The sequence below is a fragment of the Haliaeetus leucocephalus genome, unplaced genomic scaffold (assembly GCF_000737465.1).
Source record: "Haliaeetus leucocephalus isolate CR32 unplaced genomic scaffold, Haliaeetus_leucocephalus-4.0 Scaffold173, whole genome shotgun sequence".
Classification (NCBI taxonomy): Eukaryota; Metazoa; Chordata; class Aves; order Accipitriformes; family Accipitridae; genus Haliaeetus; species Haliaeetus leucocephalus.
In genome coordinates this window covers 1,082,149-1,101,976 of record NW_010972609.1, presented here as the reverse complement: position 1 = coordinate 1,101,976, position 19,828 = coordinate 1,082,149, and the positions used below count along the sequence as shown (strand labels likewise).

General features: G+C 36.1%; 1 protein-coding gene across 1 annotated transcript in view; it reads left to right on the top strand.

Annotated features, from left to right (window-relative positions):
- Positions 1 to 15,738, top strand: part of PPFIA1 (protein tyrosine phosphatase, receptor type, f polypeptide (PTPRF), interacting protein (liprin), alpha 1) — a 57,122-nt gene extending 41,384 nt beyond the window's left edge. Inside the window, exons 21-30 of the mRNA XM_010563680.1 lie at positions 4,328 to 4,409; positions 4,549 to 4,749; positions 5,589 to 5,651; positions 6,174 to 6,200; positions 8,034 to 8,209; positions 8,294 to 8,391; positions 9,975 to 10,150; positions 10,736 to 10,804; positions 12,619 to 12,784; positions 15,455 to 15,738. Of these exons, the coding sequence (XP_010561982.1) occupies positions 4,328 to 4,409; positions 4,549 to 4,749; positions 5,589 to 5,651; positions 6,174 to 6,200; positions 8,034 to 8,209; positions 8,294 to 8,391; positions 9,975 to 10,150; positions 10,736 to 10,804; positions 12,619 to 12,784; positions 15,455 to 15,480 (1,084 nt within the window). The 3' untranslated portion in view covers positions 15,481 to 15,738. The remainder of the gene's footprint in view (positions 1 to 4,327; positions 4,410 to 4,548; positions 4,750 to 5,588; positions 5,652 to 6,173; positions 6,201 to 8,033; positions 8,210 to 8,293; positions 8,392 to 9,974; positions 10,151 to 10,735; positions 10,805 to 12,618; positions 12,785 to 15,454) is intronic.
- Positions 15,739 to 19,828: the final 4,090 nt, after the last annotated feature.

Below are 19,828 nucleotides of genomic sequence, written 5' to 3'. Positions count from 1 at the left end.
AATGCTTGGAACAATGGCAGCTATTTCTATTTATAGCTGTCTCTAATCCCTATTTGCTTGCTTATCTCTGATTTCTGCATGCATGCACACAAACAGGCTGAGGGCAGTATTCAATGTCTTTACTAACAAAAACCTATTTATAGTTACAGAACGAAATTACAGTATACATTATTTGTCTGTTTTTGTATGCCTTTGAGTTCAGTTTAATCCTAGTTTTATATTTTTCCTTCATTGTTTTATTTTCCTTTTGTTTACCATTTGATGTGGTAGTGCAAAATCAGGGTAAGTTTGTATTTATTTTATTAGGATTGTTGTGAAATTATGATAAATCTCATTTGGATTTTTTAGCAATATATTAAAAGCTCTAACTTTTTCAAAAAAATTGTAATCATGAGAGGAGATACTAGATTCAAAAGAATTTATTGTGAAAATGTGTTGCTGAAATAAATCCAGTGTCATCTAGTTCAGTGTGAATGCTAGTTCAATGTCTTGTCTTAATTTGCATGGTGTGAATTTTTATAATGGAAATATTAAACCATACTTAGATGGCATTAGTTCTGTAATTTGGGGTTTGAAAGTTGTTTAGCAATAGTAGATATTTGTGGCAATTCATTTCCAAGGTAGATGTATTTCTGTAAAACCATTGCTCTTTGTTTACTAAATTTAAGTTGGTTTTAGTGTCTTGTTCATGCTGTTCATCATCTTGGTGAGCTGTACTGTTGACAGTGTTTGCCACAACTGTATTTGTGCTTTTCTGTGTACAACACAACAAACTTAATACTGTATTAATCAAAAAGGAAGGCAACCCTAAATTTAAGATAACTCTTCTTAAAAAAAGTTATACACAAAAAGTTTATTACATACTTTTAATCAATATATAATAGGGATATAACTTTCCACTGATGCTCTGCCTGAAACTAGTCTTTTTATCTCGTGTTTTACTACTGTTGCCCTTCAGTTTCTACACCTTGCAGCTCTGTCATTTCCATCACTGTCACTCTCTTCACCACCTTCTCTACAGTGTTTTCTCTACTCTGAACTTCTTCCAAATCAGTTGTCTTCAGTTCCATCCAAGAAATCTGGAATACAGCAGTCCCCTTTGGCTACAAGTTCTGGATTTATCCATTCCCATGCTGTCTTAATCCAGTGACAAAGTGATGTAGCTCCAGGCTGCTTTGTTTTCCTTGTGGGGTTAGCATATGCTTGCCTGCCAAGAGCCATTCTAAATACAAATACTTCAGATGGTCTTTAAAGGGCCTTGTGTGTTCACTACACCAAACACCTGCAGTTTTGACATCATTTCTCATCCCAGATGACCACAATTTCTTTGTTCTCCACAGCTGGCATTAGATGCCTTTTGAACATGTCTAACAACAAGTGTTCCCCCCTTGCAGCAGCACATTTGGTCTCCCATTCCAAGTGATGTTCAGCCAACTTTTTATTAAGTCTGTAGACATCTATCCCTTGGTTTTGTCACCTAAGGGTTATTGCAGTAGCCAGCTACTCCTTTGACATTCTTTTATCCTTCACAGTGCCAGCTTTATACCATCTGTTAACACTGCCAACACTAGTGCGATATTTTTTTTCCTCACTAAGATATGAGGCTGGATTTTGCACCCACTTCTTAAATGGTATAATTGGATGGCCTGTGAAACTAAACCGGCATGTCAGTTGTGATCTTTACATAATCTGATCATGTATTGCTGGAATGCAGCAAGTTTCTTGGTAAAGTTGGAATGGAATTGCTGGAAAAGTGAAGTTCCCTGCTATAGGAAAACTTGCATCATTTGCAGATAAAACAGCAGCTGCCTTTGAATTCTTCCCATGAGATGTTTTGTCCCTGTGTTGTCTTGAGCTTTCAGTTTAATGATTCCTCATGCAAGGAAGTTTCTGTCTCTTCTTGCATATGATTAAATTCCACAGTTAATTTTCTACTTCATGGATGTGTTCCTCTTTGGATCCATTGAATAATTTCTGCATAAAGTTATCTCTTAAACATTTTTGATTTGTTTCTATTTCTACATGTTTGCCTCCATCACGTAACACTTCCTTCCAGCCACACAATTGTTTTCTGCATGCAATACCACCATGAGTTTAAAGTTTGCATCATAACCTCACCTTATGCTTTTGATACGTTCCCTGTACTGCTCATCTCCAAATGATTTGCTGTTTCATGGTTAACCTGAAGTACGCAGGGAGACTTATAAAACTTTCAGAAATTACACTCCAGTTCTCTGAATTACATACAATACCCCAAGCAGCTTTATAAGCTGGGGAGAGGCAGGGATCGCATGCTCTTTTTGGGTCACCCTAGTCAAAACAGAGGCTATTCTGGGCATGTCTGTGCTCTTTCATCACTAGTGGGCCTCCCCCGCTGCACAGTCATGTTACCACAACCACCAAAAAGGAAGACAAAGACACCAAATTTGAAGTTAAACTACTTGGAAAAAACATTGTATTCCTTTCTGTGTCAAATACAGTATTAAGCATTTTATTCTGTTCTTACCAAGCAGTATTTTTTTAATATCTTGCTAACTTTTTTTTCTCATTTTCTAATCTTTAAACAACAAAGTGCAACAAAGCTAAATGTGTTCAGGGCTAGTGATTTGTGGGATTAATGTCATGTGTTCTGCAGTAGCAGGAAAATAGCTCATCCTTTATTCCTAATTTAGAATTATATATATCTTTTTTGAAGTGTACAAATACGTATTAGCTCTTATGGTCTTCTCTTCTTTGTTAATAAATCTAGCTATTGAGCTGCTAACTGCTGAACACTATTTCCACCTTAATTGTTGGGTCTTAAAATGGGTACATTAGAACGATTATTTTTAAGAAGTTATCTGGCAGTTCCTTCCTTCCTCCCCTTTTTTCATTCCTGGGCAGTACATTTAATTAGGATGAAGTATTGGGAGGCTCTTCTAGAGCAATAGGAGTTTATTGCCATGCAGGTGGAGAAGTACTGTCTATTGATAAAACAGTTGCTAGTATATTTATTGATTACTGAATTGATTATATTTTTATATTTAGTTATCTACCAATATAACATGAAGATCCTAGGTATGCTAGCTTGTCTAAAAGAGCTGAATACTGCATATCTGTTTTGCAGTAGTAGCAAAGAAAGCTACTAGTCTGTCAGTGACCCCTTTTCAAGATGGTTTGTGTGGTAGTTTTTTAACATCTGTAACTTCTAAATATTTTATGATCTTGCATCTATTCAACAATACAGTTCTGAAGGCAGGGAGATTTTGTTTGGTTTAAATTGTGAGAAAATGATAAATATATAATGTAGGATCTTCAAACTGTAGTATTGCTGCTTCTCTTCTTAATTCTACACTTGCAGGTATGAATAAAAAGCATTAAACAGTAAAAATTGTCCAGTTAGATGAAGTTGTTTTTTTTTAAACTTCTGAGGAGAGTGAGTGGAGACTTAACCATATACAACCAGTTTTCAAAAGCAGCTTAAATACACTTTTTTCAGACTTTATCCTTTTTTTTTCCACACAGACGTATCCAAGCAGCATTGCATGCTTGTACCCGCAACACTAGTTTTTGTCTCTTGGTTTATTGAACATTTTTGGCAGCTATTTATAGGGATCTTGTGAGCTTCCATTGTTTCTGTAAGCTGAATTGTCAATATTAAACTTCACTCTCTTCTGTTTCAGAATAACAAAGGAAATGGTGTCATCATAGGAGATGAAAGCTGGGTTTCACTACATAGCCTTTCAGAATATAATTGCCAAAGTGTGGGTCTCTGAATATAATGGTTGTCTGAAGCTATGCCTGAAATTCTGACAGGCTCACTGTTGCAAACTGAAATTCACCAATTAAATGATTACTGTCCCAATTTCCAGCCTCGACAGCTTGATGGGACAGTACTGTTTCGATGGCATGGGTATCTGATGTACTCATACATTTCCACAGGTTTCAAATCTGCATGTTGAGGAAAAATGACTACTTTGGTTCAGACTTAATTTGCTGAACAGAAAATTGCAGCAACTGAAGATCTGATTGACAAATAAGTCTGACATCTTCACTTTGTGTTGGCAGTGTTGGTTAGAGTGTCAGTAGCAGTTTCAGACACAAATTTCTGAAAGGCAAGATCCAGCATCTCTGCCACTCTGAAATTTCCTATCTGGTTCAGCTTACATCACTACGTAGTCCTTGTACGTGTGCTGTGGCTGCCTTAGTGGGTATATCATACAAGGCTGAGAAAGGGAGAAAGCGAACTATTGGAAAGAAGATAGTAAACCGAATGCAGTGTTTAAATGGTAACATCTAGTTATAACTAGTTTCTCTTTGTTATTAATAGCTGTTTCTGTCATTGTAGGCATGAGTTGCTAGAGGAAGCCAGAAGACAAGGTTTGCCTTTTGCACAGTGGGATGGGCCTACTGTTGTTGTGTGGTTGGAGGTAAGTGGTGCTTCCAAAATAAATAATTAACACACACACCCCCCCTCCAGTGTACAGACTTCTGAAGAATCTAAGGTTTTGGAGCCAGGAATGTTTTCCAGATCCTGCTTACTTCCTTTTTTTTTTTTTTGTGTTTCAGTTGTGGGTTGGGATGCCAGCCTGGTATGTGGCTGCTTGCCGAGCAAATGTGAAAAGTGGTGCTATCATGTCAGCCTTGTCTGATACAGAAATACAGCGTGAAATTGGAATTAGTAATCCTCTGCACAGACTGAAGCTGAGGCTGGCCATTCAGGAAATCATGTCACTAACGAGTCCATCTGCCCCTCCCACCTCAAGGACGGTAAGGAAAGTGACCTAGCATTAAACATCTTTTAGAACCATTAGAATTTCCAAAAATTCTACCATAACCATGTAACTGAAAGGACTTGAGCTTCAAATAAGAATTTCTGGAAACATTACATTGTAGAGGAACACGTGTTTTAAATATAGGCTGTTTCTTCCTTTCATGGAAATTAAATGAAGGAATAACTACATTGTCTTTCTTAAGGGAAAGAGAAGTATATATCAGTGTAAGTATATAATCCAAAATATTTAGAGTACATGTTATTTGCTTCATCTTTTGGCCTCAGAAGAATTTATAACACAGATGAAACACACATGTGCATACAGAAATTTGTAAAGTAGTTGGAGGCTCTTTTAATCCTTGTATAAGGCCATTAACTCCAGATAATGATACAGACTACATAAACTAGGAGTCCACCTGTCTCTATACTATAGTAAATTTAGACACTTAAGGTTAGCATGAATTCCCTCTCATGAGTCTCTCTGCCCTGCATTCTAGAGTTATTTCTGAGATTCCTGGGGTTACGTATTAGACTACAAATGCATTTTTCGGATTAGAGCAGAGTCAAGTGTTTGCCCATTAATTACATCAGTGTAAGCTGTTTATCTCATTCAGTTTTGTTAATATCTTTGAAGAAAAGTGATCCATGTTAATAGGCTTTTATTCCATGCCATTACTTTCAATAGATATACCTATACTTAAGACTTTAGAAACCATTGCTTTTGCCCATGCCTGCTCCTTACATGTACCGATTGCTTATATGTTCTGCAACCTTTCCTCTTTGTTACTGCTTTCCTTTCACTGGATGGGATTGGTTCCCTGTGGGGTCATATTAGACCACGGGAAATGTCTGGGTAACACATGAAGAAATGGAAAATCTTACAGCCACACAACAAACGGTTAGTTTACAGTGTTGCCACTTCTGTTCCTTAGAGTGCTTTTCCCACTTTCTGAACATTTGAATCAAGTGCCTTTTTTTCTTTTTCTTTTTTTTTTCCTTCACATTAATGCATTAAAATTGTGGATCATTGCTTCTTCTAATTATTAACCTTGTAACCTGCATATTGATAGTTTTTTTTTCCAGAAGGGGAAAAAAAAAAATCAACATTGATAAGATCGTAAACAAAACTCTTTCTAATCTGTAAAATGGAGCTCCGATTTGATTAACTAATAGACAAATTGAATTATTTGTGCAGAAATTTCTTCTCTCCAGAAAACTTAATCAGTAGATGGGTTTTGCAACCTCTCATATGAAATAAGTGCCTTGTATATTTTTTCACAATGCATGATGCTTGCTTTATCTAGACTTTTTTGGTATGCAGTAGACTTAGAGTCTTGCAGTGTGTCTTTAACTTTGATATTCTTACTAAACTTAAATACTAATACGTATGTGTTCTTTTGCTTTTCTAACCACGTAACAGGAAGATGAGGAGGGAAGCTGGGCTCAGGTTGGAAACTTTATGTAATATTATAGACTATATGTAAGCTGTCACAATAATTAGAGCATGAAAGAATCTGTTTTTCCTTTATAGCAGTTTCTCTTAGTGACTCTTGGTGTGGCTTGGGGATTGGGAGAGGGGGATACTACAGGCTTATTTATCTCTGTATAATACATGCTTGGAAGATACACTTTTATATTTAGGCAATTTAAATATTAGAATATTTTCTGGAACTCCCAAGATTTGGTGGTTCATCATTGAAAACTTGTGAAATACTTTGTTACATAGTACATGACAAAAAAGCTATGCATAAAGATTTTTAATAATAGGGCTGTCAGGGGAAGAATATTCAGAAGTCTTTGTTGTCATTATTTTTCGGAAATATTTATCCTCTAGCTTATGAATCACCAAAATGTAGTTACTCTTTCTTAATAAGCATTGTTGTATTCTATGCATTGAACATACTAGATCAAATTTTTAAATTATTTCATGACAAAGTGTGGAGTGTTTTGGTGGGGGATGGCTCTCTGGGAAGCCAGAAGTTCAACAAGAATATCTGCCATGTGCAGAAAGTCCTTGTTCAACCTGGCCGCTATCACAGGTGTGCTACAAGACATACTGAGCCTAGATAGTTAAGCAGATTTCTGTGCACTAATTCTGTAATCCTCCTTGATTAATTGTTTTCCCTTAAAGTGGTGACAAATCCTAATTGTATCTTCAGGTATTGAGATAGTTGAGTATTTTATATAGGGATATAAACAAAACTTAGGCTTTGCCTGTGACCTGTATCTTTGGACAGTATAGTCTATTCTTGCTTGGCTGCACTCCAGCCTGAACCTGTTTAAGTCCCATTAACTACATCTCAGATACTCATGTGCAGATTGTCGATGGTAACAATCATAGCTTGTCTCTCTGTTAAAAGAGTAACATGCTCTTTCAGTCTGCTATCTAGCGATGGCTTGAAGGAATGCGTTTCTATGTGACCTTGCTCCTTTCTAGAAAAAGCTTCCTCTAGAGGGGAAATAAAGCTTTTGAATTTTAATTGCACAGTAAAAATGAATTATTACCCTTGACTTTTGAGAAAAAAAAAAAAGAACTGCTGGGTTTTGTTGTTCAAGGAATGATTAGATGCATAGTTTCAGACTCCCTTATTTTTATAAGTTTTCTCCAAAAAATGCCTGATTTGCTGGTCAAAACTACAGTGAAGGAAGTGGGGTTTTTGTGGGTTTGCTTGTTTGTTTGCTCGTTTGTTCTATTTGTTTGGGGGCTTTTGTTTTTAGGATAAGGACTAGCATTTAGAATTGCTTTTTCTTCAGTAGTGGGTTTTTATCTTTTTTTGCTTACTTGATTGGGATCACTTGCTGAAAACAGTTAAGTATTAAAAAAAACAAAGCCCTGCAGTTGTGTTTTGGTTTTTTTTATATCCTGTATTTATATGGTCCTGTGAAAAATAAGAATCCCCCCCCCGCCCAGTTTTCAAGAGATACAGGTTTTTTTAGCATCTTAACAAAATGAAATTCTATGGCTCTTGCTATCAAAACAGTAGATTAGTCTTTTTTATTTTTATTAGTTTTTGAATATTTTTTCATATTCTTTAACATTAAATAAAGTCAGTTTTACTTGCTGATCGGAATATCTAAACTTGCTTTTCTTCATGAGGTTGACTTCTTCAGAAAACATACATGTAGTATTCAATATTTTTATTTGCTTATCTTTACAGCTTAAGAATTAAGTAAGCATTGTTTTATGTTTTACTTTTTTCTTTAAAATACGTTGTCTAAAAAAGCTTTTCTCTTTTATTTCTCATTTTAATAAGCTTATTCATTCATCTTTTAAAAACAGACGTTAGCATATGGTGATATGAACCATGAGTGGATCGGCAATGAATGGCTCCCTAGTCTGGGGCTCCCTCAGTATCGCAGCTATTTCATGGAATGTCTTGTTGATGCTCGAATGCTGGATCATTTAACTAAAAAAGATCTGCGTGGGCAACTTAAAATGGTGGACAGCTTTCACAGGTAAATAGATTTAAGTTGGAAACCTAACTTACAATAAATGTTTCTGTATCTGTTTTTTTCTAAAAAATTTTTTTTTCTAAACAGAAACAGTTTTCAGTGTGGCATTATGTGCCTACGAAGACTGAATTATGATCGAAAAGAACTTGAAAGAAAAAGAGAAGAAAGCCAGAATGAAATTAAGGGTTAGTGCGTTATCTTCATCTTGGTCTGATTCTAACGTGTTTTTGCTGATCTGCCTCAAAAATTTATTGGAGGGGAAAAAAAGGGGCATTAGAGGGAGGAATTATTTATAAAATATGAAGTGTTAAATAGAGCAGATGTGTCTGGATGCAGAACCCAAACAGTGAATCATGAAACACATCATTAAATCATTCAGTCATGCAGAGATGTGCTACAAATGCAGACATTTTTGAAACTCTTACTGCTCTGAAGTTTGAAACAAAACTAAATGTTTTAGGAGAATGAAGGTTTTCACAGTATTTTTCTCATAGAAATTTTGTCCCCTGTCTAATACCAGAAGTCTTTTCTGACAGCTTAGACTAAAATTTCAGGGTTACCTTGTACAGAATTTGCTTAGAAGACTCTATGCTTGCTCTTCCCCTTTTAAACTGTTGATACCTTTTGGTGGTTATTCTACTCATTGTGCCCGAGAATGTTCCCAGGAATTGCAACTAACTGGCATGAAACAAGCCTGTGTTGTGGCTGGTAGGCTTTTTTTTAGCCTCCTAAATGGTATGGCTGCATCTATTGCCTTTAGGGCGTAGCTCCTTGGAACATAAAACTGTTCGATTCCTCCTGGGAATTGTTTGGGAAGAATGCTAGTTGACACAAGCCAGAAACATGCTGTGGATCGTCATAACAGTTCGATTGGTATAGGCATTCCTGAGTAGTGTAAAAAAACCTACTTGTACGAACATAGTTTTTGACATTTGGGCTGAACCTGTAAATGCTACTCTACAATGTTTTTTACTTGAAAAAGTTTGAAGATAAAAGTATACTGATTGTTGAATTGTTACAGTAAGAAATGCCTTCCAGCAAACTTCTAATATGTTTACTTTCCACTTTAAATTTATGATTGTGGAAGGGTGCAGTAGTATGCATACACAAGCTGAAGGTAAGTCTGCATTACTAAATTGAACACCTTCAGAACTTAAAGGTAGACAAGATTATAAAACTAATAAATAATAAAGCTTTAAACAATAATAAATAAAGCTTTCTGTTCAAATTCAGTAGGAAGTGCATGAAAAACTGCTACAAGATTTTTCTCTTGAGTAGTAAAATTTTTTCCTCAAATATTTAATCTGTCTTGCTTGAGGTCCAAGCCCCTAAGTGGCTGTGTAAAATAGAAGACCCTGTCTTCCCTATCTGCATGAACACTATGCCCAGCTGAACTTGTCTCCTAACTGTGACTGCAGCCTCCCTCTAGGCAGAGGGAGGAGATTGAGCAAGGACTATTCCTTCTGGGTGCAAGGAAAGCCACTGTATGGAAAGGATCGAACACGGAGCAGTGCAGTCTTAAGCATGAAGTTTTGTTGCCAATTCAGAGCATTTCACGCACACCAAAAAGGCAGGGGCAGATTAGATCGCAACCTAAATGTTAAATAACAAAATTCCTTGAGGGCTACTACTTAACAGAATTTATGATGAATTGTGTATATGTGAAAATCAGTCTTGACACCAGCATACAGATCAAGAAAGGACTCTGTTTTATTTGTTCAGAAAAGTGTGTCATATAAAGTGGGCAACTTTTTTTTTTCCTCCATAGATGTCCTTGTCTGGAGCAATGAAAGAATGATCCATTGGGTAGTGTCCATTGGTCTTAAAGAATATGCGAATAACCTTATAGAGAGCGGAGTTCATGGTGCACTTGTGGCCTTAGATGAATCATTTGATTACAATGCATTAGCTCTCTTATTACAAATACCCACTCAAAACACACAGGTAAGCAAGAAGTAGTTACTTGATGGCTGATAGGGTTTTTCTCCCCTCTAGGAAGGTTAAAAATGGAACTGACTGGTTTTTTTCTAGGTAAGTGCCTGTCTTTCTATTCCCAGCTCTAGAAACTTTAGAAATGGAAAGCTGTCCATTATCCTGTAAGAGAAAAACATAGAACTATGCTTTTCTTACTGTTTTCTAATTGTTAGTAACAATTCTGGTTGATAAATTTGCTCGAACAAAAGATATTGTTTGAATATTTTCCTCATAGCCCATCTTCACAACAATTAGTGTAAAACTCATCAGGTTTATTGTTTGCTAGTTTTTATTCTGAAATAATTAAGTTTGAAGCAGAAATCAAGAATTTTCATATCACAACAAAGGGAATGGGGAGCTGTTAAGTCTTCCTTAAATTTTTAATAAGTTACAACTTTAATTTGAAATTAACTTTTCATGTATTGAGTATGTTTATTAATCTGATAAGAGGTTATTAAACAATTTGGGTTATATTACATTTTAAAAATTACTATAGGTTACTAATTACTAATCTTTTGGAATTAACTTCCATTTCTTTTGTACTACAAACTTTAGGCTCGTGCTGTTCTGGAGAGGGAATTTAATAACCTCCTTGCTTTGGGCACTGACAGAAGACTTGATGAAGTAAGTTACTTGAGCTGTTGACCCATTTTATGGTACTGGGAACTTTATCAGAACTGTTAAGTGAAAGAATTTAGCTTGAACCTCTTTAAGCTTTTTATTGACAGAATAGCGGCAGAAACCTTAACTTGAAATTCTTTGTCTTGGAAAGTTTTTGAATATGGCAATTTCTGTGTATTTAGGTAAGATAACGTTGAATGTGAAAGTATTGAGATGATTTGCAAGTTTGTTTTCTGTAGCTTGGACGGTTAAGATCTAATAGCAACACTTTGGGCTGAATCTTCTATCCAAAATGTGGGAAAATTAGTGACCAGTGTTGCAGATGAACAAGCTATAATAAAGACACTGTATACCATGCTTCAAAACTTCGTCCTAACGAGCAGTATTTCAAATAATTTCGAGTGTCTTTCAAGAAAGCTTGTGGTGTTAATATCTGTTGTTGATACCTGTTGATCCTGGTATAGATGACCATCAGGTATGTTTGCACATCAGAGTAATTTCTATTGGGCAGTCTGTGATCTTGCAGTAATGAGTCATTCAAATGTAATGAGTAGAAAACCAACAAACTAGGTGTGAGACTTCTGTAGTCCCTGTGAACCTGTAGTATAAAGGAGAGAGTGTTACATCTTTAACCTTTTAAGTTGCTGTAATTTAAGTTGGTGTGAGGAAGAGCGCAGGGGAAGTGTGAAAGTGCTGACTTAAAACGGCTTTTGGATCAGTGAGGTGAAGCATATACCAGTATGCTGAAGCAGGAGGCTGCTATGACAAACCTTGATTGTTTTTTTTTTTTGTTCATCTTTTGCCTAATGGACTTGTTTCATCCCTTCTGTGGCACATCCTGACAGCTCTGTTCTCAGTATGCATCCCTACTAAGGTTTTAATAACATCATCAGAAAGCAGCTTGATAGTTTTCCAAGGTATTTTTCCTTAGGGATTTCAAACTGCAAGAGAAGGAGTTTTGAGGGAACAGATGTTTGCTGTGTTCTAGCAGCACAGGGCAGTTTGATCACAAAGATCTCTTCAAACAATGAGGATACTTGTCTTCTAATTCTAAAAGGGGATAAATTTTAGGTAAAATGGCATTCAAAGGATCAAACTGTTTCTAAAGGCGAGGTTGGCAAATGGAGATGCACTATGGGTGTATTTGCATTGACACAATACCTTCACTGCAAAAGACATTTTTGGAAGTGGGACTTAAACTATTGTATTTTTGAAGTGGAATATTACTTCAAAGATGCAGATGCATTAATGGGGGGAAAATGCACCTGGGTAATTACAAGTTAAGTTTACCTAAGTGCTTAAGCAAAACACTGCACAGCAATATAGTTTTTAATACACTTTTTTTCCTCACTGTCACTTCCTGTAATTTGTAGGATGAGAAGGCACAATAGCTGTATCATCATTCCTGTAAGACAGAATTGAAGGTTAAAAGCAATTGTTCGAACTAAGCCTCTATATGTCAGTGTTCCCAAAGCAGCTTTTATGATCTGCTCCACTCTACATATCCCCTAAGAATGAGTGATGTGACACTTACGAATTACTGCAAATCATAAAGTACAAACATTTGAAGTACAAACATTTTTCTAAATGTGCCAAGCATGTGAATTTCCATAGTTACTGAGCTGAAGAGCCTACACTCTAGCAGGTGAACACAGATTGTTGCAAATGAAGACCTCTGCTGCTGTTGCACCTGAGCCATTCTGAAAATCAACTCATTTCAGCGGTGATACATTTACTTAAGAATGTCAGTAATCCTTTTAATGTCAGTAACAATCCTACATTTTTTGAATTGCTAATGATGTTTATCAATATAACAGGATGATGATAAGAGCTTTAGGAGAGCACCTTCATGGAGAAAGAAGTTTAGACCAAAGGACATAAGAGGTTTAGCTGCTGGATCAGCAGAGACTCTTCCTGCAAATTTCAGAGTTACAACCTCAATGTCTTCACCCTCTATGCAGCCAAAGAAGATGCAGATTGATGGTATTGATTTTGTATTATTTTAAGCATGATGCACTTTTTTGCTTGAAATTACGGGGGAATTAAGTTCAAATTACCTTTTTTGCTGCATAAAAGCATCTGCCTTGTGCATGGTTGTATATATAACACTGTGTTTAACCATAGAGTGCTTTATAATTTCAGGAAGCTGTAATAGATGTGGAGTTTCTTTTTACTTCACTGGAATAACAAAATGAGAATTATAGTTAGAGATAAATTTATGTTAAACTAGGAAAATAAAATTACATTTTAGTAGAAGTCTTCTAATCATGTGATGCATAATTTCTAATTAGCAGCAATTAGACCAATGTAAGTCCCACTTCTGAAATGCAGTAAAATACATTCAAAAATTATGTGAGTAAACTCTGTCGGATAATTTTGAGATTATTAAAACTTGAGTAAAAGGTGCATTACTGCCCCTGCAGTGGTCATTTAAGTATTGATCGTACTTGAAATCACTACTTCAGTTATGGCTGTGTACTTAACGATCTATATGTATACGTGTGCACGTGCACACACACAGAGACATGTATTAAAAAAAAAAACCACCAAACACCCCACCTGGAAGTGGAGGTTGATCACCTGTTACATGAGGTATCTTGTCTGCTTAAAAACAGTCTTTTTAGTACCATGAGAATAAATTTTCACTTGAATTTGTTTTACAAAACGCAAGTAAAAATAAATGGAAAAAGTATTTAATTGGAACAGACAGGATGAGCAACTTCCGCCTAATCTGTCAGAGTTGTCTCAGGTTCTGAAAATTATATTTATGAATAAAGCTCAAAGAAACGACCTTTGCATCTGATGTTACTCTCTAAAATGTGAGCTGTTTTAAATTTTAAGTATTGTCACTTCCACGTGAATTCTGGAAAATATTTTGTGCTAAATTCTGTAAGTTAAAATAAGTGAAGTCTTTACCATGTAGGAACCCCTTTCATTTCATGATATAAAAAACCAGAAAAATATATACACTATATAAAATGGAAAACAAATTACTTATAAAACTACGTTTGCCAATTTCTGTGTCCTAGTTGGCATGCAGATTTTCTTAGAATTCTTTTTGTTAGCCACTGAAACTGGAAGTGGTTAATATATAAACTGTAAAATAAATTCTGCTTTTCTAACTTGTAGCCTTAGAGTTGGGTGAGTACAGTAGCTGTAATCACATTGCTGTGATTTTTTTTTTTTTTTAAACTAACATGCATGCTGTGTTCTGCATGTCTTCCCATGCTTCTTGAAATAGGCAGTGTATCAGGAACACAAAGATTGGATTCTGCTACAGTAAGGACCTACTCCTGTTAAAGCCTTCTCCTGGTGAGTAAAGTTGATAGGTATAATAGTAAAGCAGCTATTTATGAAATAAAATGTCAGGTATTTTAATACAGTGAATTTACACAGTTATGAAACTGTTTCAAGTTTTCAGGGCAGATTGTTATATTGAAAATCTGGAGATTATTTCCTACAATGAAGACTGAGTGTTTTAAATATTTACTTTTGTAAAGATTGTATTCTTTTGAGGGTTTGTTTTTAAACAGCCTCAAAAAGGACCCATGCTACATAGCTATGTAGAAAGTGTTGAAATCAAAGGTTGGCTGAAACAGCTAGTGAAAGTGGGGAGGAGGGAAGGGAACTAAATTAGGCATGTAAAGGAAAAAATAATTGAGTGTGTGACACTGCAGTTCAGATTATTGATCTTTCAGAGCCTTTGCTTGGTCAAAGTTATCCCACTACAATGTACTTCAATATTGAATTGTTATAGGGGTAATGGCATAGTTCTCCAATTCTTGGATACTTCATGCCACTGTGATTGCTTAGGCTGTCTGGTTGGATTTAGCTACCTGCAGCCTAAATTTGAGTAGCTGTGAGCAGTGCTGACAATAAGGCAGCTTGATAACTCAAGGGTGTTTAGCACAAAATACATGTATTCTGGCTTATGAATGATTTTTCTTCAGCAGCCTCTGGTGTAATTTCTCGTGGAACAGTATTTCTCATTTTGCAAACAAGTCTGGAAACTAGATTTTTTTTTTTTTTTTTACTTTATTGCATTTAAAAAAAAAAAAATCCAGTGAATCTTTTTGTCGCTAGCTGGTATCTTCTATGGGCTATAAATTGCCTGTTTCTTCTGCTTACAGCTTCTTTCCCTTCTTACCAGTAACATCCCTACCTCGTAGGGATTGGCTGTAATATTGGCTGCCTTTTCTTCAAATACTGAACCTTTTTGCATATACAAGTTTAGTTCCAAAGAGTTCTTACGTATGAAATGTTGAGAAGGGAAATTCTTGCACGTAGCAACTTGGATCAGGTGGATCTGTCAGTTCATAATCTCAGGGCTATCTTAAAATCTTTTTAGTTTCAAGATGTTGGAGTTGTAAGTCTTGCCCTCCCCCACCGGTCCAGGATTTTCTACAGTCAGATGACCTAGGATAAAAATCTTCGAAGTAGAAATATTTGACCTCATGTGCTTTACTTTGTGTTGCAACTGAAGATTACAGAAGGCAATGAAATTGTATACGTCATGGCATGGCAATAATTCAATGCATGACTGCTACACTACTGAGCTGTTTGTGAGAAACTTAGAATGAAATGTTTTTAAAAAAACTGCTAATGGATTTTGTTTTTTCTTTTTGTGTGTTTTTTGTTTTGTTGTTTTTACAGTTTACCCACACTATTTCTACCGGTGATATGCAGCATTTTGAACATTTGGAACCCTTAACCTGTTAATACTTGTTAAATGGACACTTTGAGATATTTTATTACAGAGTTTTTAATTAGCAAATAAATTCATGAGTACTATAGAGAAAATATTTTAGAATCTAAATGTTTCTTATATTTATGTGACTTCTCATTTATATAGTTACTTACTTTTTCTGTTTCTATTCAGTCTACAAATCAAATCATTGCTGATTTTTATTCTAATTTTAGTCTTTCCAACTGAATGTACTGTAATGCTTGTATGTATATGTCCCTATAAGTAATATAGGGGTTTTGTAAATTATGCAGTTACTGTAATTATCATTGTTTTTTAATAATGAAACTGAAGGTGAAAAGGATTTTAATACCTTTGTAAAAGTATCATGACACCAAGCAGTATATATTTTGTCTTTTGAAAATGTTAGCTTAGATCTGAAAACAAGTCCAACTTTTTTTCAGGTTAAACATATGTTGTTGTAGAAGGTATGGTACATGATTGTTCTTCTTTTCAGAACTGTACCTTTCCACAAAGAGGATTTCTCAAGTAGTGGGAATTTGTCTTTATTTAAAATATAACTTGTTTTAAAAGCTGAGAGGAACTATAACACTACGGAACACGTTTTAGAAGTGATTGACTCGGTCATAACACTCTCTGCTGTATTTGTATAGTGTATCTTCACAGTGACTGAAAACAAGCCATAAACCAAGACCCGGTTGTTTTTTGGGTGTTTTTTTGTTTGTTTGTTTTTTTCCTTAACTGAGGAAGATAGACTTCATAATAATTCCTGGTGATAGTCCACAGGCCACAGAGAGTTTTTGTCCTAGATCTTTTTGATTGAAAACACTTGTGGAAAGATGCTGGTGAAACTAGTTTTAATGGACCAATCATGAAGCACTGCAGTCTCATGTCAAATGAGTAGTGAAAGATGAAGGTACAATGGGCTGAAAACTAAAGCAGTGCAACTTCTAATAAAGGCCTTACTTTTCTTATGTAAGTCATCTTTTGTGTTTTGTAAACTTGTTCTAAAGAGTTGTCTGGACTTTAATTTTGATGGTTGTAGCCATTTTGGACTGTATGAGTAGCAAATGTATCCAACACTTGTAAATGGCATATTAAAAAGCCAGCAAGGATCTGTTCAGATGGTGCATTATTTATTATGCAACAATATATATAGCATGTCTTTTTTCTTATTTTGTTTTCCACTTTTAACTTGCTTGTAAAACTGAAATTCATTGTTACTGTTCTGTTTTTCTATTAATCTTTTGTGTATTTTCAGATTATGTAACAATATGTACAGTCTACTTTTGAACTATTTTTATCACAGTATTATTTATTGCTTTCTTTCAATAAAGTACTGATGCATTTTCCACTGCCAATAAAACACTATTGAAAAGCTAAGATCTAATTGTATGCAGGCAGATACTTTTGCAGTGAGTGGATATTGTCAATAAAGCATCTTAATGATTGTTTGCTGCCCTGTAGACCTTGTTTCAAATGATGACTTTTCTCCAGTAGAAAAATGTTCCGTTAGATGTGACATTTTCTTTGGAATAGTTCAAGTTCACATGCGTTAATCAGTTTTTGAAAACCAGTTTTCCGAAGAAAACTGCTTTATTGCCTACTTCTGCTCATAGTTAGAGCTATGATTTACTTATAAAAATAGTAACAAAAGCTATCACACAACTTCAGTGTATTCTGGTCCATGTGATGAAGATTGAAGTGCTGTTCTATATAGCAGCAACAGTTGCTTTGTTAATAAAATGAGATTATGACCGTAGTGGTATTTGGGGAGAAATGTGGGAGTCGAGGGAACCAATACAAAATTGGGTCACAATAGGGCTGTTTATGTCAATTTTAATATATTTGTAACCCATTTCTTGTGTAGAAGAGAAGACAGAAGGAAAAAGTTACAGAATAATTGAAGCAGTAGTGAAGCATATTTCATCATGTCCTCTAGATCAACAGCAGGATGTGGAATGCATGGAATGGAGAAATATTGTGATTGATGCTTTAAACATTGTTCAATAATGCATCTCTTTGTCTAGCTTGTCTATATGAGTTGCTATCTGATCATTTGCAGTCTCTTATATTTTCAGAGAATCTATCTTTCTAGAAAAAGCGAAAATGAAACTGCAGAAGGAGATCCTGACTCACTGTTCAGCTAAACTTCACTGTTTAGAAGAAAATTGCATAGACGTTTCTGGTCACTGATGTGATAGTAGGTGTTCAAAGTCATGTATTGTTGCTTCTCAAAAGTGAAAACAACGCGGAATAGACTTGTAAAATGTGAAAATAAAATACGTTTATTATTTTAAGGCTGTAAAACCTTAACTGTTATGGAACAATGGAATTGACATGAGAGCTAGAATAAATGAGTGAAATAGAAAAAGCTTTCACGAACTGGCAAAACTGTGTGTTGACTTCCTTTGGAATTATACAGCAAAGCTATCTCAGAGAAATAGAGAAAAACACTTCTCACTCAATTTTAATAAACCCCCCGCAGAAAGAAAAACATGCAAGTGCATGTGTAAAAGGCATATGGGTATGTTACTGTAATCTTTAAATAAATCTTGGTTAAATACAACTTTTTGTAAATTGCCAAATGTCTTTAAAGGCTTTAGTTGGAAAGAGTGCTATAAAAATTAAAGTCTGTGTTTTATCTGCAGTAAGGAGATGGTAGAATTATCTGAGAGAACTTTAAACTTGCAATTTTGCATGTTTAGAGGGCAGGGAATCTCAAAACAGATGTTGTAACTTACTTCATCTCTGTAAATTAAAAGATGAGAAGTTGCTTTTGCACTGTCTTATGGACAGTAGTGATTTATCATGCCAAAACTCAGAGCAGAGCACATGTGAAGTAGTTCAAAGCGGAAGTTATGCTTGGAACTGGGTACACTAAAGATTGGGAGGGAGGGGCAGCTAAATTAATATTCAGGTAAATAAAAATTGACACAACATAATGTTTGAGGGGTGATATTTTTGTTGGAATTAAAGAGTTACTTTGCCTTTAAAAGGAAAGTGTTTTCACATCTTGATAATTCGATTTTCAGGGTTGCAGTTTTGGTGCACTGCTTAAACTCGAAGTTATTCTAAATTTTATTAATTTCATTTTTTTGAATAGTAGTTTTTGGAAAAAAAAAATTGCAGTCTAATTTAGGTAGCAGCACCTTGTGGTTTTATATGGCACGTAGGAATGGATGGATGAAAAGTGATACGTAAATATGGTTGGCATTCCTACCTGTAAATGTGCCGAAGGGCACAGCAGCTGAGCTAGGAGGAATGCCGAAAGGATCAAGGTTCTCTGAGCCTGCTTTCTTCTCTAGCAGACATCTTTTTAAGAGTGAGTTTAGCCCAATTTTTAAAATATGCTGTGTTTGGTTTATAGGGTAAATTGCCTTACGCTTAATACAGGAAGAAAATAATTGAGCCTATTTACACTGTGAAGTGACTGTGGTTGGCTTTAGGTGACTGGAGGTAGCTGACCCACTGAGACTGGGACTGAGTCATGTTCCTCTCCCCAAAGCTTGTGAAACTGGTTCACCTGGATTTTTTTATCTTGCCATTTATTACAGATTGAATTTGTGTATTTATTTGTAATATTTTTTGCTAGAGCTGTCATTCCTTGGAGTGTTTCCCCTCCTCCAAAAGATACGCAGTAACAGTGGGCAAACAAATACCTCCTAAAGTATTAAGGCAGCGTTTCAAAACCCAGTTATTTTCCTTCTGGCATCTGTTTAATTCAGATACCCAGTGAACACTCACATGCGAACCTTTTTGCCCACAAGCGAAGGAAACCCCCTCAAGACGACGGTAGTCGCAATTTCCAAAACGTGACGGTGCAAAAGTGAGTATTAAGATGTAAAAAATAAAATAATAAATTTTGAAAATTCTGCCATAGCCATTTTTAAACTCCTGACAGTGCATTTCCGAAGGGGTAGCGCTCCGTCATCTACTCCTCCCCAGCGCTTTTAAGAAACAGGGAAAGGACCAGCGGCAGTATGGATTGAAAAATACATTCTTTTTTGGTTTTTTTTTTTCTGTTTAAACGCCTCGGAGCAACGCTGCGTGTCGATCGTCCCGCTCCCCCCCCGCTGTGCCCGCAGCCCTCCCCGGCGGCCGAGCGGCCTTGCCCGCCGCGGGGAACCCAGGGACCGGGGACGGACGGACGGACGGACGGACGGACGGACCCCGGCCCCGCAGCGCCCGGCGGGGCGGGTCCCTCTCCCACCTGGAGCCGCCCCGGCGGGCGGGAAGAGGAAGTGGGAGCTCGGGAGAAGCGGAAATTGCAGCAGGACCAGCCCGGGAAGCACCGGCGGGGAGGAGGAGGAGGAGGAGGA